This window comes from Anomaloglossus baeobatrachus, chromosome 4 (genome assembly GCF_048569485.1).
Source record: "Anomaloglossus baeobatrachus isolate aAnoBae1 chromosome 4, aAnoBae1.hap1, whole genome shotgun sequence".
NCBI lineage: Eukaryota > Metazoa > Chordata > Amphibia > Anura > Aromobatidae > Anomaloglossus > Anomaloglossus baeobatrachus.
In genome coordinates this window covers 426,584,073-426,606,272 of record NC_134356.1, presented here as the reverse complement: position 1 = coordinate 426,606,272, position 22,200 = coordinate 426,584,073, and the positions used below count along the sequence as shown (strand labels likewise).

At 41.6% G+C, this 22,200-nt stretch overlaps 1 protein-coding gene across 5 annotated transcripts in view; it reads right to left on the bottom strand.

Annotated features, from left to right (window-relative positions):
- IMPDH1 (inosine monophosphate dehydrogenase 1) overlaps positions 1-22,200 on the bottom strand; it is a 262,916-nt gene that overhangs the window by 106,927 nt on the left and 133,789 nt on the right. For 2 of the 5 annotated variants that reach the window (XM_075345402.1, XM_075345403.1), the window contains one exon: positions 7,615-7,713. In XM_075345402.1, the coding sequence (XP_075201517.1) occupies positions 7,615-7,712 (98 nt within the window). In that variant the 5' untranslated portion in view covers position 7,713. Of the gene's footprint in view, positions 1-7,614; positions 7,714-9,734; positions 10,006-10,027; positions 10,047-22,200 lie in introns of those variants that run through there. The other 3 variants (XM_075345405.1, XM_075345404.1, XM_075345406.1) reach the window with 3 other exon arrangements.

Genomic DNA, 22,200 nt, shown 5'->3' with positions numbered 1-22,200 from the left:
CATCCTCAGCGCCTGGCCCCGCCCCCGCTCGGCTCCGCCCCCTCCCGCACTTTGCATGTGCACACACATACATACATACATACATACATGCACATACACACACTCACTCACAGATACACTCACCTGTCCCCAGCCATGCAGACCGCAGCACTTCCACTGACATCCTCAGCGCCTGGCCCCGCCCCCCGCTCGGCTCTGCCCCAGAACTCCGCCCCCCGCACACAACGGAATCCGACAAAGAATTCTGTTCTTTGTCATCCGTTGTACAGCGTTGAACAGCGCATCAGTCACATGCGTCAAGCGACGCATGTGACTGATACAAATCAACGGAAATGTGAACTTAGCCAAACACAACTCCAGGCTGTGTAAGGGCTATCTGACTAAGAAGAAGAGGGATGCGGTGCTACGCCAGATGACCTGGTCTCCAGTCACCAGACCTGAACCCGATCGAGATGGTTTGGGGTGAGCTGGACCGCAGAGTGAAGGCAAAAGGGCCAACAAGTGCTAAGCATCTCTTGGAACTCCTTCAAGACTGTTGGAAGACCATTTCCGGTGACTTCTCATCAAGAGAATGCCAAGAGTGTGCAAAGCAGTAATCAAAGCAAAAGGTGGTTACTTTGAAGAACCTAGAATATAAGACATATTTTAAGTTGTTTCACACTTTTTTGATAAGTATTTCATTCCACATGTGTTAATTCATAGTTTCGATGCCTTCAATGTGAATCTACAATTTTCAGAGTCATGAAAAAGAAAACTCTTTGAATGAGAAGGTGTGTCCAAACTTTTGGTTTGTACTGTACACACACACACACACACACACACACACACACTATGTATGTCAAAAGCTCTGAGTAAGCTTGATAATGGGAAACTGCCTTACCCCACGTGTCCTATACTACGAGCAGTTTTAAATAAATTTGTAGCTTTTCTTTTTATACATGGATTAATCTGCACTGAATAATTTCCACGGAAGCAAACACATAATATTTGCTGTCAATTTGTAGTGGGTGTGCAGTGCAATTTCTCCCTTCAATTTTAATCAGATATAACGAACACCAACAGATTTGGTAAATATACCATAGTATTACTTTATATTTACTAATAAGCAAAAGCATGATAAAAAGTAACAACATTATAATGCTAGAAGCATTTTTAGTAAATTCCCCAAAAAATATCACATTAGGAAAACAGTGGTTTATGTTGGTGACCGGAAAAATACTTTCAGCAAAGGTGTGTCAGTCAAATAGGAATATACAAAAAACAAAAAAAATAAATAAATAAGCACATCTTTTGTCCACTTTGGTCATTTAATCCCCCCCCCTTCCTTTTACTGCCCACTAGCCTAACAAAATCAGTGTGTGTGTATTTCTGTGTACACATTACAATTTCTTGCCTTGCAGCCTGGTGTCTTCTTCCCGCACTGCTCTGGTCCTCTCCTGCACTATACAACCATAGCTCTTTCTTCCTGGCTCACAACGTTGACCATTAACCTCTTTTCCAAATGTAAGTCTATGAGAGCCTTGTTTCAAGTCTCATAGACCTACATGGAGAAAGTGACTTCTGGTCCAAACAAATGCTGTGTGAGCTGGTAGATCACAACTGTGATCACATGGTGCAGGATGGAGATCGGAGCAGCGCTGGTAACTGGAAAAGATAGCCGTGCGTAAGTTTTTTTTTTAATTATGGACCTTTAAAAACTGAGTGCCTACATAGAATATAGTGGAATAAGATGATCGTATGGCCATTATAATATATTATATAGTATATATATATATTATATATATATATATATATATATATATATATATATATATATATATATATATATATATATATATATATATATATATATATATATATATATATATATATATTTTTATAGACAGGTTGCCTTCAAATCTATAAATGAGCTACATGATGTCGCCTCAGATTTGCTAATGGGTGGGCACTGAATGCAGCACTAGCAGCAGACCATGCTCACAATGACAACATTGCATCCTGGCACAGTAAAAGCCGCTATGCAGCCCAGTCCGGCATTAATACATATTCTGATGTTCCACATACACAAAACAACTAACCTCTGGCCACATATAAAGGGGTGGCCCAGCAGGTACATTTAAGTAGTCATCGCAGTTGCATGTAACAGGGAGCTACTTTCGTCTCCCAAACGAGTCAGGCATGTCACTGGCCTTTTGGAGCAGATAGGTGAAAAGGCTTGTCTGCATAATACAGAGGTGGATGGGAGAGAGTAGAACGGGAGGGGAACATGGATGATGCCAGTGACAGGCCAACAAATATGGCTTGGAAGGCAGCTTCTTGCTTTACTATTATATTGTGAGGATAAGCCATGTCTGTTTCTTTGGACAACATTACTATTTCAGAGATCCTTAAGGGTCTGTTTACAAGGACCAACCAGCAGCACAATATGACTGTCAATCAGTAAGCTTTTACCAACCAGCAGTTTGACTGTCTATTTACAGGCAGACCAGAGAAAATGATGAGTACTAGGCTAACTATACTAGATCAGCCAGTGCGCTTAGAGCCCCCATCACATAGCGAGATCGCTGAAACGTCACAGCTTTTGTGACGTACCAGTGATATCGCTGTGTGTGACAAGCGGCAGCAAGCGGGCCCCTGCTGTGAGGTCGCTGATTGTGCCAAAACTATCAGGATCATTTTTTGCTTGTTGGCTTCCCGCTGCGCAGCACACATCGGCGTGTTTGACGGCAGGACACCAACGAGCGCCGGTTCTGAGTGTGCAGGGAGCCGTCGTTACACGGGTCGCTGTGGAGATCTGCCTGATTGACACGCTCAACAACGACCATGTAGAGACATTCCAGTGATCCCTGCCAGGTCGGATCGCTGGTACGTCGCTGTGTGTAACGGGACCCTAGGACTTGCTCTGCTGAGGATAATGGCAGCCTATTTACACAAGATTGTGCACCACAGAGAACTGATCTTTAATGTTGATAGTGGAAGAGGCAAGTGTTAAGGGGTGCTTTACAAGCTGCGAAATCGCTAGCGATGTCACGAGCGATAGCACCCGCCCCCCGTCGTCGGTGCGATATGTGGTGATCGCTGCCGTAGCGAACATTATCGCTACAGCAGCGTCACAACGCACATACCTGTTCTGCAGCGTCGCTGTTGATGCCGAACAATCCCCTCCTTCAAGGGGGAGGTGCGTTTGGCGTCACAGCGACATCACAAAACGGCCGTCCAATAGAATTGGAGGGGCGGAGATGAGTGGCCGGAACATGCCGCCCACCTCCTTCCTTCCTCATTGCCGGTGGACGCAGGTAAGGAGATGTTCGTCGCTCCTGCGGTGTCACGCATAGCGATCTGTGATGCAGCAGGAACGACGAACAACCAGAGGTATGCACAATAACCGATATTATGAAAAAGAGCGATGTGTCAACGATTTTTGCCATTTTTGCGATCGTTGATCGTAGCTCCTAGCTGTCACACGCTGCGATGTCGCTTGACGTAAGATGTGCGTCACAAACCACTGTGACCCCGACGATATTGCAGCGTGGTAAAGCACCCTTAAGGCTATGTGCGCAAGTTGCCTTTTTTGTGACCACAATGATGCAGCGTTTTTGGTCCCTAATAAACACACAAATGCACCCGCGATAAAAAACACAAAAAAAACCGCATGTGTTTTTATTGCTGTGTTTTTTCGAATGCATTGCATGAGTAAAAAACGCTGGCAAAAAGCAGGAAAAAGTTGACATGTTGCATCTCTGTGGTCCCCACAAAAACGCACCTAAAACAAAACTGCACTGTGCGGACAGCAAAAATGAAAACTCAGACTTTGCCTGGGAAGCAAAGTCATGCAGTTTTAAGACCAAAATCGCACCCGAAAAAATGTGTTCCACAACTTGTTAAATGTCCCATTCCTGGTCCCCTATTGTGCCATTCCACACATGCGCGCGCGGCTGCCTGCGCAGCACACACACACACACACACACACACACACAATGTGTATCGGGTAACCATCACGACGAGGGGAGGAACTTCCGCTGCCAGAGCGCTTGACGTCATAGGCAGGAGCCGCTTGCCTCTGATTGGCCAGCGTGCTGCCTTTGAGTAGCGGCTGACAGGAGAAAGTTCCTGCGTCGTCACAATGCTTGCCGATACACAGCCTATACCGGCGAACTACAAGACCCAGGAGGCGCGTGATGGAACGGAAGGTACACGTATTATGCTCACTTTACCTTCCGTTCCATCTTCGGCCTCCCTGGTCTTGCAGTTCGCCGTGAGGATTCCTCCTCGTCGTGATGTACCGCCGAACTACAAGAACCAAGAGGCCAGCGATGGAACGAAAGGTAAGGTGAGCATAATACTGTATGTGTATGCGTGGTGTGTTTGTGTTTGGACTGTAAGAGCGGGGTCAGAGCGCGGTAGAATGTACGGAACCGGAAGTGTGTGGCAGTGAGTATTTGCTCGTACAGCAAAGCTTGCTCGTAAACAGACTTACAAATTTCCAGCAAGCCTTGCTCGTTGAGCAAAATTCTCGCTAACTGGGTTACTCGTTAAGAAAGGTTCCACTGTATTCTGTTTCAACTGAAGCATTTCTTAATAACTCTGGATATGTCATAGCAGTTTAACGCATGCGATTATGGTGTTGGGACTATGCATGCAATGTTACCCTATGACATTGCATTACATGATGTCATCACCTAATACCCACCCCCTGCAGCAATGAGACATAGCTCACATATTAAATGCACATTTGTGGTGTAATTCTGTACAAGATGGCACCACAACACACCCCAAGTAAAGATAAAGCTCGGTGCAGCACTGGCCTTATGCCGCTCTCTATTCTGTACAATACGCCTCTGTGGCATTACGGCTTTTATTTTAACTAACCATTGAGGGTTAGAATGCTCTGCTACTATGACCATCAAAGAAATTAAACAAAAATTAATAAATGGAGTTGTGAAAAAAGCCAACCCGCACGCAGTCAGCGCCCCCATAATACAGGCTGCTGAACGGCCAACAGACAAGTGTTCCATATCTGTATCAGATAAAGAGCAGCACAATAAAACGATATTACACATTGATCAAAATTAATCTAGAGCCCAAGCATAATGTGTAACTCCAGATGAGAACTTTAAAAACACCCCATGCTCAATTACCGTATGAAAAATATTGGAAAATCTCACATTTAAAGCTGCTTTCACACTACGTTTCTTTAACATCCGTCATGAACTTTTTTTAACGCAAAAACGGATCCAGTGCAAATGCGTTTTCATTTCAATGCATTTGCAATGGACTTGCGTCAACATGCGTTCACATGCGTCTGCGTGCGTTATAGTAAGGATCCAGCGACTTGCAGTTTTTTTTACTTTTTTCAAAAACGCTACTTGTAGCGTTTTTGAGCTGCGTCCCAAATACTGTTTGTCACTGGATCCTGACTATACTGCACACAAACGCATGTGAACGCTGGCATGCTGATAGACCGAATCCTCCTTGCTCTACCGAGCATGCCCAGAAACCAGCCTGGCGTGATCAGTCTCTCTCCCCCCTCCCTCTCTTTCTCCCCCCCCGCCTGAGCGCGGCGGACGCTCGCAACCAAGGTAAATATCGGGTAACCAAGCAAAGCACTTCACTTAGTTACCCGATGTTTACCTTGTTACGTGTGCCGGGAACAGGCAGCCCGGCTCCTAGCAGCTACAGACGCTCGTAACCAAGGTAAATATCAGGTATCCAAGCAAAGCACTTCGCTTAGTTACCCGATGTTTACCTTGGTTACCAGCGTCTGCAGCTGTCACCTCCCAGTCTATCACGTTCAGTTCTCCTCACTCCCGATCACGACTTCAATGCCCGCCCATAAACGTCAAGTGGCAGGATCCTGCAAAATAACATGCGTTTTTCTTAGTAAAAACAGGATCCACTTTTACAGCAAAAAACGTTCATGACGCACGTTAATAAAAAACATAGTGTGAAAGCAGCCTAAATCTCCTATTGCACGCTGTCCAATGTTATTCAATGAGGCAGAGCAGATTTGAGATTATTTTTCTCATATAGAAATGGCACTAGAGAAAAATCGGAGAATGTCTTGGCTCACTTACATTGTGAGACACCTCAAACTGCACTTAGATGTCATTAGAGTGCAGTGTGATATACGTAGAAACAAGCAATGGAAATTAGTCTCTCCTTCGCACCTGTAGTCCGATTCTTACATGTGAGAGAAACAGATCACAGTAGATGACACACGGCTCATGCTCACAGCAGTGTCATTGGCATATCGCATGCGATGCTATATGCTCGTGTGATTCCATCCTAAAAGGTACATTGTGGGAAACCTTTTCTTCGCTGCGGTAGAATCTATTACAGAAATCAGAGGATGCCTTTAATTCTATGGTGGAAAGATATCCCCATCTGCAAGAAAAGCAATGCTGATTCCCCAGGGAAAACAAAAATTCTATGGCCCCCTATTCACCATTGCGCTTCCACTAGTTTTTTTTTTTTGTTTTTTTTTTAGTAAATACTTCTCAATTAACAACTTTGACTTTCACAAATTCAAATGTCTTGTACCTTTCCCACCCCCAAGTTGTGCTTTGTGGTTTTAGTGTTCTGTATCTCACGTCAAATAAAAGAACTTACAAAATTTGGCACAACCCTACTTTATGCCAGAACCCCCACCCCTTCCACAGTTTTATGTACACCAGTCATTCGGACACTTTTTTTTTGCGAGCTGACTCTTCCCCTTCTCCTCGCCATCCCCCCCCCCCCCAGAAAAAAAAAATAAAAATCATAACAGTTAAAGACAGAATACAAAAAAAACAACAAAAACCTCAATTCATGAACTTTGTGTGCCATTTTCATGAGTTTGGTGCAGGAAAGGTCAGCAAGATCCACAGGTCAAGAGGGGACTTAAAAGCCCCCCCCCACATATGATGAATAGGGCCCACTATGTTGACAGCTTTGGGTATAGTAAAAAAATCAGCGTAAGCCTACGCACACTTCCGTGTGTCACAATCAGGCTGCGGGGGTCAGTGCATCATAGTCTGGCCGTGGGTCTATCCACTCAAAAGCAACAACCTCATGGGCATACATGAGACGGTCAAGTTCAGGTCAGGAGACCCACGGCATCACAGACCGTACTCTGACCTCGACATACGGATGCATGAATCTGGCATAACAAGGAAAAACAAACGTCCCCATCTTACTCTTGACATAAGGTGGCATAGATTTGTGTCATACTATACACAAATTTGAAGAATAAAGGCCCCGTCACACACAGAGATAAATCTTTGGCAGATCTGTGGTTGCAGTGAAATCATGGACATATTGTTCCATTTGTACACAGCCACAAACCTGGCACTGGTTGTCCACAATTTCACTGCAACCACAGATCTGCCAAAGATTTATCTCTGTGTGTGACAGGGCCTTTAGAATCAATTTGACAAGCAAAAAATAAAGACCCTGCCTCTGCAAGCTCACCCACTTCTCAAAGAATTGTTGAGAGCAACATATACAGGGAAAAGCAGCAAATTATGCTGCAAACATGGCAAGCGCTATAGTGAGACTTTTCTCATCAGAAAACTTGAGTACAGTCCTCACTGAAACCCCATTTTTATCTCTAATATGTGATAATCTGATACCTACTTGTATGTAAGTCCATCTGAATTTGCAAAAAGCTGTTGAGCAGTAAGGCCATCTTCTGGGACATATCCAGTACCACCGCTGATCAAGTAGTCCGCCATGCTGGAAGACAAAGTGTCAAGAATAAACAGATTTAGTACATATACAGAAAATGACAGAAGACTGGTACATCCCTAACCTGACCTTACTCCTCTTGTGTTTGAAGCACCCTGTATTAGGCAATCTGCTCCAGCTCTGAAGCCAATGCACATTCCAGCCAAAAGGTACAACAGATGTCCCAGCCCCAGGGTAAGAGCTGGGAGCAGAACCAGTCACAGGACCCTGGTCCAACCGCCAGCATGGCAATCAGTGGGATCAGGACCAGAGCCCGGGGAACCGCCTGCTACATACTGGCATCCTGGGCACCTCTTACCAGGTACAAAATGTAAAGCGGACCTGTCACCACGCCTGACAAAACACTTGTATTCTCTATGCCGCTGCAACACATGGGACAGAGGTGTTCGGAGCCTACATCAGCTGATCAGTGGGGGGAAATTGGACCCCTACCATTTTGATATTAACCCTAGAACGCGCAAGCAATTCAATCTACCATAGAAAACAAATGACCTAGCAGGCCTGCGAGGCCCCAGGTATGCGTTCCAGGGTTAAAAAAATCCATCAGCAATATTGTACATATGGCAGAAAAGAAGGTAACTTTGCACACAATTCAACTTCTCGATCATATCTGTATCTAATGGATGGAAGAAAACAGACAAAGTCCATCTCCACCTACAAGGACGATTTCTCAGGTCATACAGAAGCACATGGAGTAGCTATGGTTTGGCCATAAGGAAGCACACGTGTCACTGGGTGCAATGTGGACAAACACCAGGACAATTATTCCCGTCAGTATCACCAATGTACAGCTTACATAAGCAGGTAAGTAAAATAATAACAATATAACCCCCAGAAGACATCAATGAAGGACCCAGGAGCATGAGCTGGTAACTGCATGTGATGGCCTACACGAGGAGTGTGGCCTTACCAGATTGGAAACCAACATCTGCCAGCTACAGCACACTGCCCATACACAGGATGGCATCTGTACCTATAGACAAGGTGGCCTCTGTGCCTACAGCACACTGCCCTTACACAGGATGGCATCTGTACCCATAGGCAAAATGGATCTGTGCACAAACAGCAGTGCCCATACACAGGATGGCATCTGTACCCACAGACAAGGTGGCATCTCTGGGCATACAGCAGTGCCCATACACAGGATGGCATCTGTACCCACAGACAAGGTGGCATCTCTGGGCATACAGCAGTGCCCATACACAGGATGGCATCTGTACCCACAGACAAGGTGGCATCTCTGGGCATACAGCAGTGCCCATACACAGGATGGCATCTGTAGCCACAGACAAGGTGGCCTCTCTGGACATACAGCTGTGCTCATACACAGGATGGCATCTGTACCCATAGGCAAAATGGATTTGTGCACAAACAGCAGTGCCCATACACAGGATGGCATCTGTACCCACAGACAAGGTGGCATCTCTGGGCATACAGCAGTGCCCATACACAGGATGGCATCTGTAGCCACAGACAAGGTGGCATCTCTGGGCATACAGCAGTGCCCATACACAGGATGGCATCTGTAGCCACAGACAAGGTGGCATCTCTGGGCATACAGCAGTGCCCATACACAGGATGGCATCTGTACCCATAGACAAGGTGGCCTCTGTGCCTACAGCACACTGTCCTTACACAGGATGGCATCTGTACCCATAGGCAAAATGGATTTGTGCACAAACAGCAGTGCCCATACACAGGATGGCATCTGTAGCCACAGACAAGGTGGAATCTGTGCACAACCAGCAGTGTCCATACACAGGATGTCACCAGTCAAAGTGGCATCTCTAGACATCCAGCAGTGCCCATGCCCCATTGAGCATCTGAGCCCATACACAGCACCTGCGCCTATGTCCTGCCCGAGAAGCACAGGGCGGAGGAGCTGCGCCGCGCAGTGATCTGCAGCCGTCAGCACACGGCGGACATGCGGTCCCGGCCTTTGTTGCAGCCGCACATCCCGCACACTCCGCCGCCGCTCCCTCCCACACACAAGGACACGTAATACACACACTGCAGAACGCGCGCCCCTGGAGAGGACGATCCTCACAACCAGCTGCAATCACGGAGCCCGGTCCTCAGGAGTCGCGGCCAGTGCGGAGAACGGTGCATACACATAAGCGCCCGGAGGCGGGGCCTGGTCACAGCAAGACCCCGCCCTGTTTCGTTCTGTCGCCCCGCCCGCCCGCCCTTATTTCAAATACGAGCTCTGTCTGGCGTAAATTGCAATCTCCCCCCTCAGGGCGGTAATGGAGGACCTCAGACAAGCACTCATTCGTCCCCAAACCCTCGTCACCTCACTAACCCTCAGGACCGAGGCAAACACGCATGCGCCGTGCAGGGGAGGAAAGAGGCAAGGCCTGGAGGCCACGTGGGAAGCGGAAGCAAACAGCAGCAACACGTGGGCAAAGGTGGAGATGGCGCTGCAGGAGCGCGTGCTCGAAAATACCTGCATTATGTATACACACACACATATATATATATATATATATATATATATATATATATATATATATATATATATATATATATATATATTGCATTATCGTATGCACAGCAGTGGTCACACAGCGCCTGCCTCACGCCGCGGGTAGCGCTCTCTCGTAAGGAACACGTGTCCTGTCAGGAAGCAGCCGTGCTCTATACACGTGTACACTGTCTGCAGTGGCTGCTTCCCGCCTCAGGCGGTGGAGGCGACATGTAGGGTACGGCTCCACTTGCGCCCAGCTTCTGATGTGAGAGCGTGGAAGCGATATACAATGACCCTCTGCTGCGGGTGTCAGCCGAGTGTCCTGCGACTGTGAGGCGATTGCAATGCATCCCAGCTGCGGAGAAGAGGGGGGGAGCAATTTCTCCCCATCTCCTCCTCTGCCTGTCTCTGCATTTATCGCACTGCACTCAGATGACATGCGAGTGCAGAGCGATGTTTCACACACTCCCATAGACTTGTATGCTGGTGCGTGAGCCAAGACTCGCTGCCAAACGCAGTATGCTGAGATGCATGCCGCTATGGCATGAGAAATTAATCGCAGATGGACACTACCCCATAGTTTTGCATTTTTGCATTTGTCCGTGCAAATCGCAGCTGGAACCGTACCCATACAGTGTGACACGTGTGTCCGCAGATCTACTCCCATGCCCCTGCTTGTTCTCGCCCTCTGCTCACAGCGGCACTAAGGCTACATACGCACGCTGCATTTGTCGCTTTCTTCTTTTTGGTGCCGTTGTCAGGACTTTCTCATTTTTTACTTCCCAGCAAAGTCTATGAGAAGTCAGATTTTCCATGCGCACATTGCAGTTTGTCAGTGTTTTTTTTTTTTTGTACAAAGGTTTGTGACAATAAAAATCAGCATGTTCATTCTTTTGTCAACATTTGTCACCCATTGAAATCAATGAGGGGATGAAAAACGTGACAGAACGCATGGTTACAAATTGTTTGCGTTTTGCATTTGTTTTACCTGCGGTTTTGTCAACGAAAACACAGCTCAGCTCACCAACTTAGGGGACATACTAAAAAGAATGATGAAAAGGAATAAATAAAAAGAATGAGGGTAATAACTTATTAGGTGTATATTATGTATATAAAAGGTTTCTTGGGCAAGTTAGACATGGAATGAACATAAAATATCTGTAGATAATAGGAGAATGAATGCATATGACATATAACCAGGTGTATATTATGTTACCTGAGCATTATAGGTGTGGAATGATCATGAAATATCTGTAGATAATAGGAGAATGAATGCATATGGCATATAACCAGGTGTATATTATGTTACCTGAGCATTATAGGTGTGGAATGATTATGAAATATCTGTAGATAATAGAAGAATGAATGCATATGGCATATAACCAGGTGTATATTATGTTACCTGAGCATTATAGGTGTGGAATGAACATAAAATATCTGTAGATAATAGGAGAATGAATGCATATGCCATATAACCAGGTGTATATTATGTTACCTGAGCATTATAGGTGTGGAATGATCATGAAATATCTGTAGATAATAGGAGAATGAATGCATATGGCATATAACCAGGTGTATATTATGTTACCTGAGCATTATAGGTGTGGAATGAACATAAAATATCTGTAGATAATAGGAGAATGAATGCATATGCCATATAACCAGGTGTATATTATGTTACCTGAGCATTATAGGTGTGGAATGATCATGAAATATCTGTAGATAATAGGAAAATGAATGCATATGGCATTTAACCAGGTGTATATTATGTTACCTGAGCATTATAGGTGTGGAATGATTATGAAACATCTGTAGATAATAGGAGAATGAATGCATATGGCATATAACCAGGTATATATTATGTTACCTGAGCATTATAGGTGTGGAATGATTATGAAATATCTGTAGATAATAGGAGAATGAATGCATATGGCATATAACCAGGTGTATATTATGTTACCTGAGCATTATAGGTGTGGAATGATTATGAAATATCTGTAGATAATAGGAGAATGAATGCATATGGCATATAACCAGGTGTATATTATGTTACCTGAGCATTATAGGTGTGGAATGATCAGGAAATATATGTAGATAATAGGAGAATGAACGCATATGGCATATAACCAGATGTATATTATGTTACCTGAGCATTATAGGTGTGGAATGATTATGAAATATCTGTAGATATTAGGAGAATGAATGCATATGGCATATAACCAGGTGTATATTATGTAACCTGAGCATTATAGGTGTGGAATGATCATGAAATATCTGTAGATAACAGGAGAATGAATGCATATGGCATATAACCAGGTGTATATTATGTTACCTGAGCATTATAGGTGTGGAATGATCATGAAATATCTGTAGATAATAGGAGAATGAATGCATATGGCATATAACCAGGTGTATATTATGTTACCTGAGCATTATAGGTGTGGAATGAACATAAAATATCTGTAGATAATAGGAGAATGAATGCATATGCCATATAACCAGGTGTATATTATGTTACCTGAGCATTATAGGTGTGGAATGATCATGAAATATCTGTAGATAATAGGAAAATGAATGCATATGGCATTTAACCAGGTGTATATTATGTTACCTGAGCATTATATGTGTGGAATGATCATAAAATATCTGTAGATAATAGGAGAATGAATGTATATGGCATATAACCAGGTGTATATTATGTTACCTGAGCATTATAGGTGTGGAATGATCATGAAATATCTGTAGATAATAGGAGAATGAATGCATATGGCATATAACCAGGTGTATATTATGTTACCTGAGCATTATAGGTGTGCAATGATCATGAAATATCTGTAGATAATAGGAGAATGAATGCATATGGCATATAACCAGGTGTATATTATGTTACCTGAGCATTATAGGTGTGGAATGATCATAAAATATCTGTAGATAATAGGATAATGAATGTATATGGCATATAACCAGGTGTATATTATGTTACCTGAGCATTATAGGTGTGGAATGATTATGAAATATCTGTAGATAATAGGAGAATGAATGCATATGGCATATAACCAGGTGTATATTATGTTACCTGAGCATTATAGGTGTGGAATGATCATAAAATATCTGTAGATAATAGGATAATGAATGTATATGGCATATAACCAGGTGTATATTATGTTACCTGAGCATTATAGGTGTGGAATGATTATGAAATATCTGTAGATAATAGGAGAATGAATGCATATGGCATATAACCAGGTGTATATTACGTTACCTGAGCATTATAGGTGTGGAATGATCATAAAATATCTGTAAATAATAGGAGAATGAATGCTTATGGCATATAACCAGGTGTATATTATGTTACCTGAGCATTATAGGTGTGGAATGATTATGAAATATCTGTAGATAATAGGAGAATGAGCGCATATGGCATATAACCAGGTGTATATTATGTTACCTGAGCATTATAGGTGTGGAATGATTATGAAAAATCTGTAGATAATAGGAGAATGAATGCATATGGCATATAACCAGGTGTATATTATGTTACCTGAGCATTATAGGTGTGAAATGATCAGGAAATATATGTAGATAATAGGAGAATGAATGCATATGGCATATAACCAGGTGTATATTATGTAACCTGAGCATTATAGGTGTGGAATGATCATGAAATGTCTGTAGATAATAGGAGAATGAATGCATATGGCATATAACCAGGTGTATATTATGTTACCTGAGCATTATAGGTGTGGAATGATTATGAAAAATCTGTAGATAATAGGAGAATGAATGCATATGGCATATAACCAGGTGTATATTATGTTACCTGAGCATTATAGGTGTGAAATGATCAGGAAATATATGTAGATAATAGGAGAATGAATGCATATGGCATATAACCAGGTGTATATTATGTAACCTGAGCATTATAGGTGTGGAATGATCATGAAATGTCTGTAGATAATAGGAGAATGAATGCATATGGCATATAACCAGGTGTATATTATGTTACCTGAGCATTATAGGTGTGGAATGATTATGAAATATCTGTAGATAATAGGAGAATGAATGCATATGGCATATAACCAGGTGTATATTATGTTACCTGAGCATTATAGGTGTGGAATGATCATAAAATATCTGTAGATAATAGGAGAATGAATGTATATGGCATATAACCAGGTGTATATTATGTTACCTGAGCATTATAGGTGTGGAATGATTATGAAATATCTGTAGATAATAGGAGAATGAATGCATATGGCATATAACCAGGTGTATATTACGTTACCTGAGCATTATAGGTGTGGAATGATCATAAAATATCTGTAAATAATAGGAGAATGAATGCTTATGGCATATAACCAGGTGTATATTATGTTACCTGAGCATTATAGGTGTGGAATGATTATGAAATATCTGTAGATAATAGGAGAATGAGCGCATATGGCATATAACCAGGTGTATATTATGTTACCTGAGCATTATAGGTGTGGAATGATTATGAAAAATCTGTAGATAATAGGAGAATGAATGCATATGGCATATAACCAGGTGTATATTATGTTACCTGAGCATTATAGGTGTGAAATGATCAGGAAATATATGTAGATAATAGGAGAATGAATGCATATGGCATATAACCAGGTGTATATTATGTAACCTGAGCATTATAGGTGTGGAATGATCATGAAATGTCTGTAGATAATAGGAGAATGAATGCATATGGCATATAACCAGGTGTATATTATGTTACCTGAGCATTATAGGTGTGGAATGATTATGAAATATCTGTAGATAACAGGAGAATGAATGCATATGGCATATAACCAGGTGTATATTATGTTACCTGAGCATTATAGGTGTGGAATGATCATAAAATATCTGTAGATAATAGGAGAATGAATGTATATGGCATATAACCAGGTGTATATTATGTTACCTGAGCATTATAGGTGTGGAATGATTATGAAATATCTGTAGATAATAGGAGAATGAATGCATATGGCATATAACCAGGTGTATATTACGTTACCTGAGCATTATAGGTGTGGAATGATCATAAAATATCTGTAAATAATAGGAGAATGAATGCTTATGGCATATAACCAGGTGTATATTATGTTACCTGAGCATTATAGGTGTGGAATGATTATGAAATATCTGTAGATAATAGGAGAATGAGCGCATATGGCATATAACCAGGTGTATATTATGTTACCTGAGCATTATAGGTGTGGAATGATTATGAAAAATCTGTAGATAATAGGAGAATGAATGCATATGGCATATAACCAGGTGTATATTATGTTACCTGAGCATTATAGGTGTGAAATGATCAGGAAATATATGTAGATAATAGGAGAATGAATGCATATGGCATATAACCAGGTGTATATTATGTAACCTGAGCATTATAGGTGTGGAATGATCATGAAATGTCTGTAGATAATAGGAGAATGAATGCATATGGCATATAACCAGGTGTATATTATGTTACCTGAGCATTATAGGTGTGGAATGATTATGAAAAATCTGTAGATAATAGGAGAATGAATGCATATGGCATATAACCAGGTGTATATTATGTTACCTGAGCATTATAGGTGTGAAATGATCAGGAAATATATGTAGATAATAGGAGAATGAATGCATATGGCATATAACCAGGTGTATATTATGTAACCTGAGCATTATAGGTGTGGAATGATCATGAAATGTCTGTAGATAATAGGAGAATGAATGCATATGGCATATAACCAGGTGTATATTATGTTACCTGAGCATTATAGGTGTGGAATGATTATGAAATATCTGTAGATAACAGGAGAATGAATGCATATGGCATATAACCAGGTGTATATTATGTTACCTGAGCATTATAGGTGTGGAATGATCATAAAATATCTGTAGATAATAGGAGAATGAATGTATATGGCATATAACCAGGTGTATATTATGTTTCCTGAGCATTATAGGTGTGGAATGATCATGAAATATCTGTAGATAATAGGAGAATGAATGCATATGGCATATAACCAGGTGTATATTATGTTACCTGAGCATTATAGGTGTGGAATGATTATGAAATATCTGTAGATAATAGGAGAATGAGCGCATATGGCATATAACCAGGTGTATATTATTTTACCTGAGCATTATAGGTGTGGAATGATAATAAAATATCTGTAGATAATAGAAAAATGAACGCATATGGCATATAACCAGGTGTATATTATATTACCTGAGCATTATAGGTGTGGAATGATTATGAAATATCTGTAGATAATAGGAGAATGAACGCATATGGCATATAACCAGGTGTATATTATGTTACCTGAGCATTATAGGTGTGGAATGATAATGAAATATCTGTAGATAATAGGAAAATGAATGCATATAGCATATAACCAGGTGTATATTATGTTTCCTGAGCATTATAGGTGTGGAATGATCATGAAATATCTGTAGATAATAGAAAAATGAACGCATATGGCATATAACCAGGTGTATATTATGTTACCTGAGCATTATAGGTGTGGAATGATCATGAAATATCTGTAGATAATAGGAAAATGAATGCATATGGCATATAACCAGGTGTATATTATGTTACCTGAGCATTATAGGTGTGGAATGATTATGAAATATCTGTAGATAATAGGAAAATGAATGCATATGGCATATAACCAGGTGTATATTATGTTACCTGAGCATTATAGGTGTGGAATGATTATGAAATATATGTAGATTACAGGAGAATGAACGCATATGACATATAACCAGGTGTATATTTTGTTACCTGAGCATTATAGGTGTGGAATGATCTCGAAATATCTGTAGATAATAGGAAAATGAATGCATATGGCATATAACCAGGTGTATATTATGTTACCTGAGCATTACAGGTGTGGAATGATCATGAAATATCTGTAGATAATAGGAAAATGAACGCATATGGCATATAACCAGGTGTATATTATGTTACCTGAGCAATATAGGTGTGGAATGATTATGAAATATCTGTAGATAATAGGAAAATGAACGCATATGGCATATAACCAGGTGTATATTATGTTACCTGAGCATTATAGGTGTGGAATGATTATGAAATATCTGTAGATAATAGGAAAATGAATGCATATGGCATATATCCAGATGTATATTATGTTATCTGAGCATTATAGGTGTGAAATGATCATGAAATATCTGTAGACAATAGGAAAATGAATGCATATGGCATATAACCAGGTGTATATTAAGGTAACTGAGCATTATAGGTGTGGAATGATCATGAAATATCTGTAGATAATAGGAGAATGAACCGGCTACGGAGGAGAGGGGGAGAGAAAGCCCACCTTCTCCTCCTCCATGCCAGCCCGCCCCTCCTGAGAACCTGCCCGCCCCCTGCAGCTGTGGTCTGCTGGCACAGTCGGTCTTCAGATGCAGGCACACTAGCATGATACTCGGCTCCTGCTGTGCTGCCAGCGCGAGCCGCGTGTCATGCGAGCATCCCAGTTGTGCCCCGTGTGGCTCCAGCCTCTCTCTCACACTCACACTCACTGACTCATTCACTCACTCTCACCCACTCACCGATCACCAGCGCTGCGCTGCACGGCTGTCACATTGCTGGCGGCTTCTCCTGATTTGAAAATGCCGGCCGCCCATTATTCAATCTCATATTCCCTTCTTTCCCCGCCCACCAGCGCCTATTATTGGTTGCAGTCAGACACGCCCCCACGCTGAGTGACAGCTGTCTCACTGCAACCAAATCACAGCCGCCGGTGGGTGGGTCTATATCTTGCAGTAAAATAAATAAATAATTAAAAAAAAACTGCATGCGGTCCCCACCAATTTTGATACCAGCCAGGATAAAGCCACATGGCTGAAGGCTGGTATTCTCAGGATGGGGAGCTCCACGTTATGGGGAGCCCCCCAGCCTAACAATATCAGCCAGCTGCCGCCCGCAATTGCCGCATTCATTAGATGCGACAGTCCCGGGACTCTACCCGGCTCATCCCGAATTACCCTGGTGCAGTGGCAATCAGGGTAATAAGAGGTTAATCATGGCAGGCGGCTATGAGACACTCCCAAAAATTAACCTGTAAGTGAAAAGTAAATAAACACATACACCCAAGAAAATACTTTATTTGGAATAAAGGACAAAAAAACACCCTCTTTCACCATTTTATTAAAATCCCCAAATACCCCTCCAGGTCCGACGTAATCCACAGAGGTCCCGCGATGCTTTCAGCTCTGCTACATGAAGCTGACAGGAGCAGCAGTAGAACACCGCCGCTCTTTATCAGCTCCACACAGGCAACTGAGGGAGTCGCGCTGTCACCGGTGACGTCACTGAGGTAGTGCCGGGGTGTGTGCGGGGATGATGCATGCGGGAGTGCCGGGGTGTGTGCGGGGATGATGCGTGCGTGCGGGAGTGCCGGGGTGTGTGCGGGGATAATGCGTTCGGGAGTGCCGGGGTGTGTGCGGGGATGATGCTTGCGGGAGTGCCAAGGTGTGTGCAGGGATAATGCGTGCGGGAGTGCCAGGGTGTTTGCGGGGATGATGCGTGCGGGAGTGCCAAGGTGTGTGCGGGGATGATGCGTGCGGGAGTGCCGGGGTGTGTGCGGAGATGATGCGTGCGGGAGTGCCAAGGTGTGTGCGGGGATGATGCGTGCGGGAGTGCCGGGGTGTGTGCGGGGATGATGCGTGCGGGAGTGCCGGGGTGTGTGCGGGGATGATGCGCGCGGGAGTGCCGGGGTGTGTGCGGGGATGATGCGTGCGGGAGTGCCGGGGTGTGTAATATCAAATTATCCTCCTCTGTATTGATTACCCTGCAGAGTTTTGTATCATCTGCAAATATTGAGATTCTACTCCGCATACCCCAACAAGGTCATTAATAAGTATGTTGAAAAGAAGTGGGCCCAATACTGACCCCTGTGGTACCCCACTATGAACTGAGACCCAGTCCGAGTACGTACCATTAATAACCACCCTTTGTTTCCCATCACTGAGCCAGTTTTTAACCGAGTTACACATATTTTCCACTATCCCCATTATTCTCATTTTATGTACCAATCTTTTGTGTGGCACCGCATCAAAAGCTTTTGAAAAGTCCATATACACAACATCCACTGCCTTTCCCTGGTCCAGGCTTGAACTTACCTCTTCATAGAAGCTGATCAAATTAGTTTAACAGGATCGATCCCTCATAAACCCATGTTGATACTCTGTCATAAGGTTATTTTTCTTGTGATACTCCAGTATAGCATCTCTCAAGAAACCCTCAAGGATTTTACCAACCGTAGAGGATAAACTTACTGGCCTATAATTTCCCGGCTCAGTTTTTGTCCCCTTTTTGAATATTGGCACCACATTTTCTATGCGCCAGTCCTGCGGTACCGACCCTGTTATTAAGGAATCTGTGAAGATTAAAAATAATGGTCTATCTATCACAGAACTCAATTCCTGTAGTACTCTGGGGTGTATGCCATCCGGGCCCGGAGATTTGTCAACCTTAGTGATTTCGAGGCGGCGGCATACTTCCTGCTGGGTTAAGCAGGTAATATTCAAGAATTAATTTATGGTATCACTGGACATGTCATCTGCCATGGCATTTTCTTGTATAAAAACCGTAGAAAAAAGTCATTCAGCAGGTTGGCTTTACCCTCACTCCTCTCCACAATTTCACCAAGACTATTTTTAAGGGGGCCAACACTATCGTTTTTCAGTTTTTTAATGCTCAGGTAACCTAATATACACATGGTTATATGCCATATGTGTTCATTTTCCTATTATCTACAGATATTTCATGATTATTCCACACCTATAATGCTCAGATAACATAATATACAGCTGGTTATATGCCATATGCATTCATTCTCCTATTATCTACAGATATTTTATGATCATTCCACACCTATAATGCTCAGGTAACATAATATACACCTGGTTATATGCCATATGCATTCATTCTCCTATTATCTACAGATATTTTATGATCATTCCACACCTATAATGCTCAGGTAACATAATATACACCTGGTTATATGCCATATGCATTCATTCTCCTATTATCTACAGATATTTCATGTTCATTCCACACCTATAATGCTCAGGTAACATAATATACACCTGGTTATATGCCATATGCATTCATTCTTCTATTATCTACAGATATTTCATGTTCATTCCACACCTATAATGCTCAGGTAACATAATATACACCTGGTTATATGCCATATGCATTCATTTTCCTATTTACAGATATTTCATGATTATTCCACACCTATAATGCTCAGGTAACATAATATACACCTGGTTATATGCCATATGCATTCATTCTCCTATTATCTACAGATATTTCATAATCATTCCACACCTATAATGCTCAGGTAACATAATATACACCTGGTTATATGCCATATGCATCCATTTTCCTATTATCTACAGATATTTTATGATCATTCCACACCTATAATGCTCAGGTAACATAATATACACCTGGTTATATGCCATATACATTCATTCTCCTATTATCTACAGATATTTCATAATCATTCCACACCTATAATGCTCAGGCAACATAATATACACCAGGTTATATGCCATATGCATTCATTTTTCTATTATCTACAGATATTTCATGATTATTCCACACCTATAATGCTCAGGTAACATAATATACACCTGGTTATATGCCATATGCATTCATTTTCCTATTATGTACAGATATTTCATAATCATTCCACACCTATAATGCTCAGGTAACATAATATACACCTGGTTATATGCCATATGCATTCATTCTCCTATTATCTACAGATATTTCATGTTCATTTCACACCTATAATGCTCAGGTAACATAATATACACCTGGTTATATGCCATATGCATTCATTCTCCTATTATCTACAGATATTTCATTATCATTCCACACCTATAATGCTCAGGTAACATAATATACACCTGGTTATATGCCATATGCATTCATTCTTCTATTATCTACAGATATTTCATGTTCATTCCACACCTATAATGCTCAGGTAACGTAATATACACCTGGTTATATGCCATATGCATTCATTCTCCTATTATCTACAGATATTTCATAATCATTCCACACCTATAATGCTCAGGTAACATAATATACACCTGGTTATATGCCATATGTGTTCATTCTCCTATTATCTACAGATATTTCATAATCATTCCACACCTATAATGCTCAGGTAACATAATATACACCTGGTTATATGCCATATGTGTTCATTCTCCTATTATCTACAGATATTTCATAATCATTCCACACCTATAATGCTCAGGTAACATAATATACACCTGGTTATATGCCATATGCATTCATTCTCCTATTATCTACAGATATTTCATAATCATTCCACACCTATAATGCTCAGGTAACATAATATACACCTGGTTATATGCCATATGCATTCATTCTCCTATTATCTACAGATATTTCATAATCATTCCACACCTATAATTCTCAGGTAACATAATATACACCTGGTTATATGCCATATGCATTCATTCTCCTATTATCTACAGATATTTCATAATCATTCCACACCTATAATGCTCAGGTAACATAATATACACCTGGTTATATGCCATATGCATTCATTCTCTTATTATCTACATATATTTCATGATCATTCCACACCTATAATGCTCAGGTAACATAATATACACCTGGTTATATGGCATATGCGTTCATTCTCCTATTATCTACAGATATTTCATGATCATTCCACACCTATAATGCTCAGGTAACATAATATACACCTGGTTATATGGCATATGCATTCATTCTCCTATTATCTACAGATATTTCATTATCATTCCACACCTATAATGCTCAGGTAACATAATATACACCTGGTTATATGCCATATGCATTCATTCTCCTATTATCTACAGATATTTCATTATCATTCCACACCTATAATGCTCAGGTAACATAATATACACCTGGTTATATGCCATATGCATTC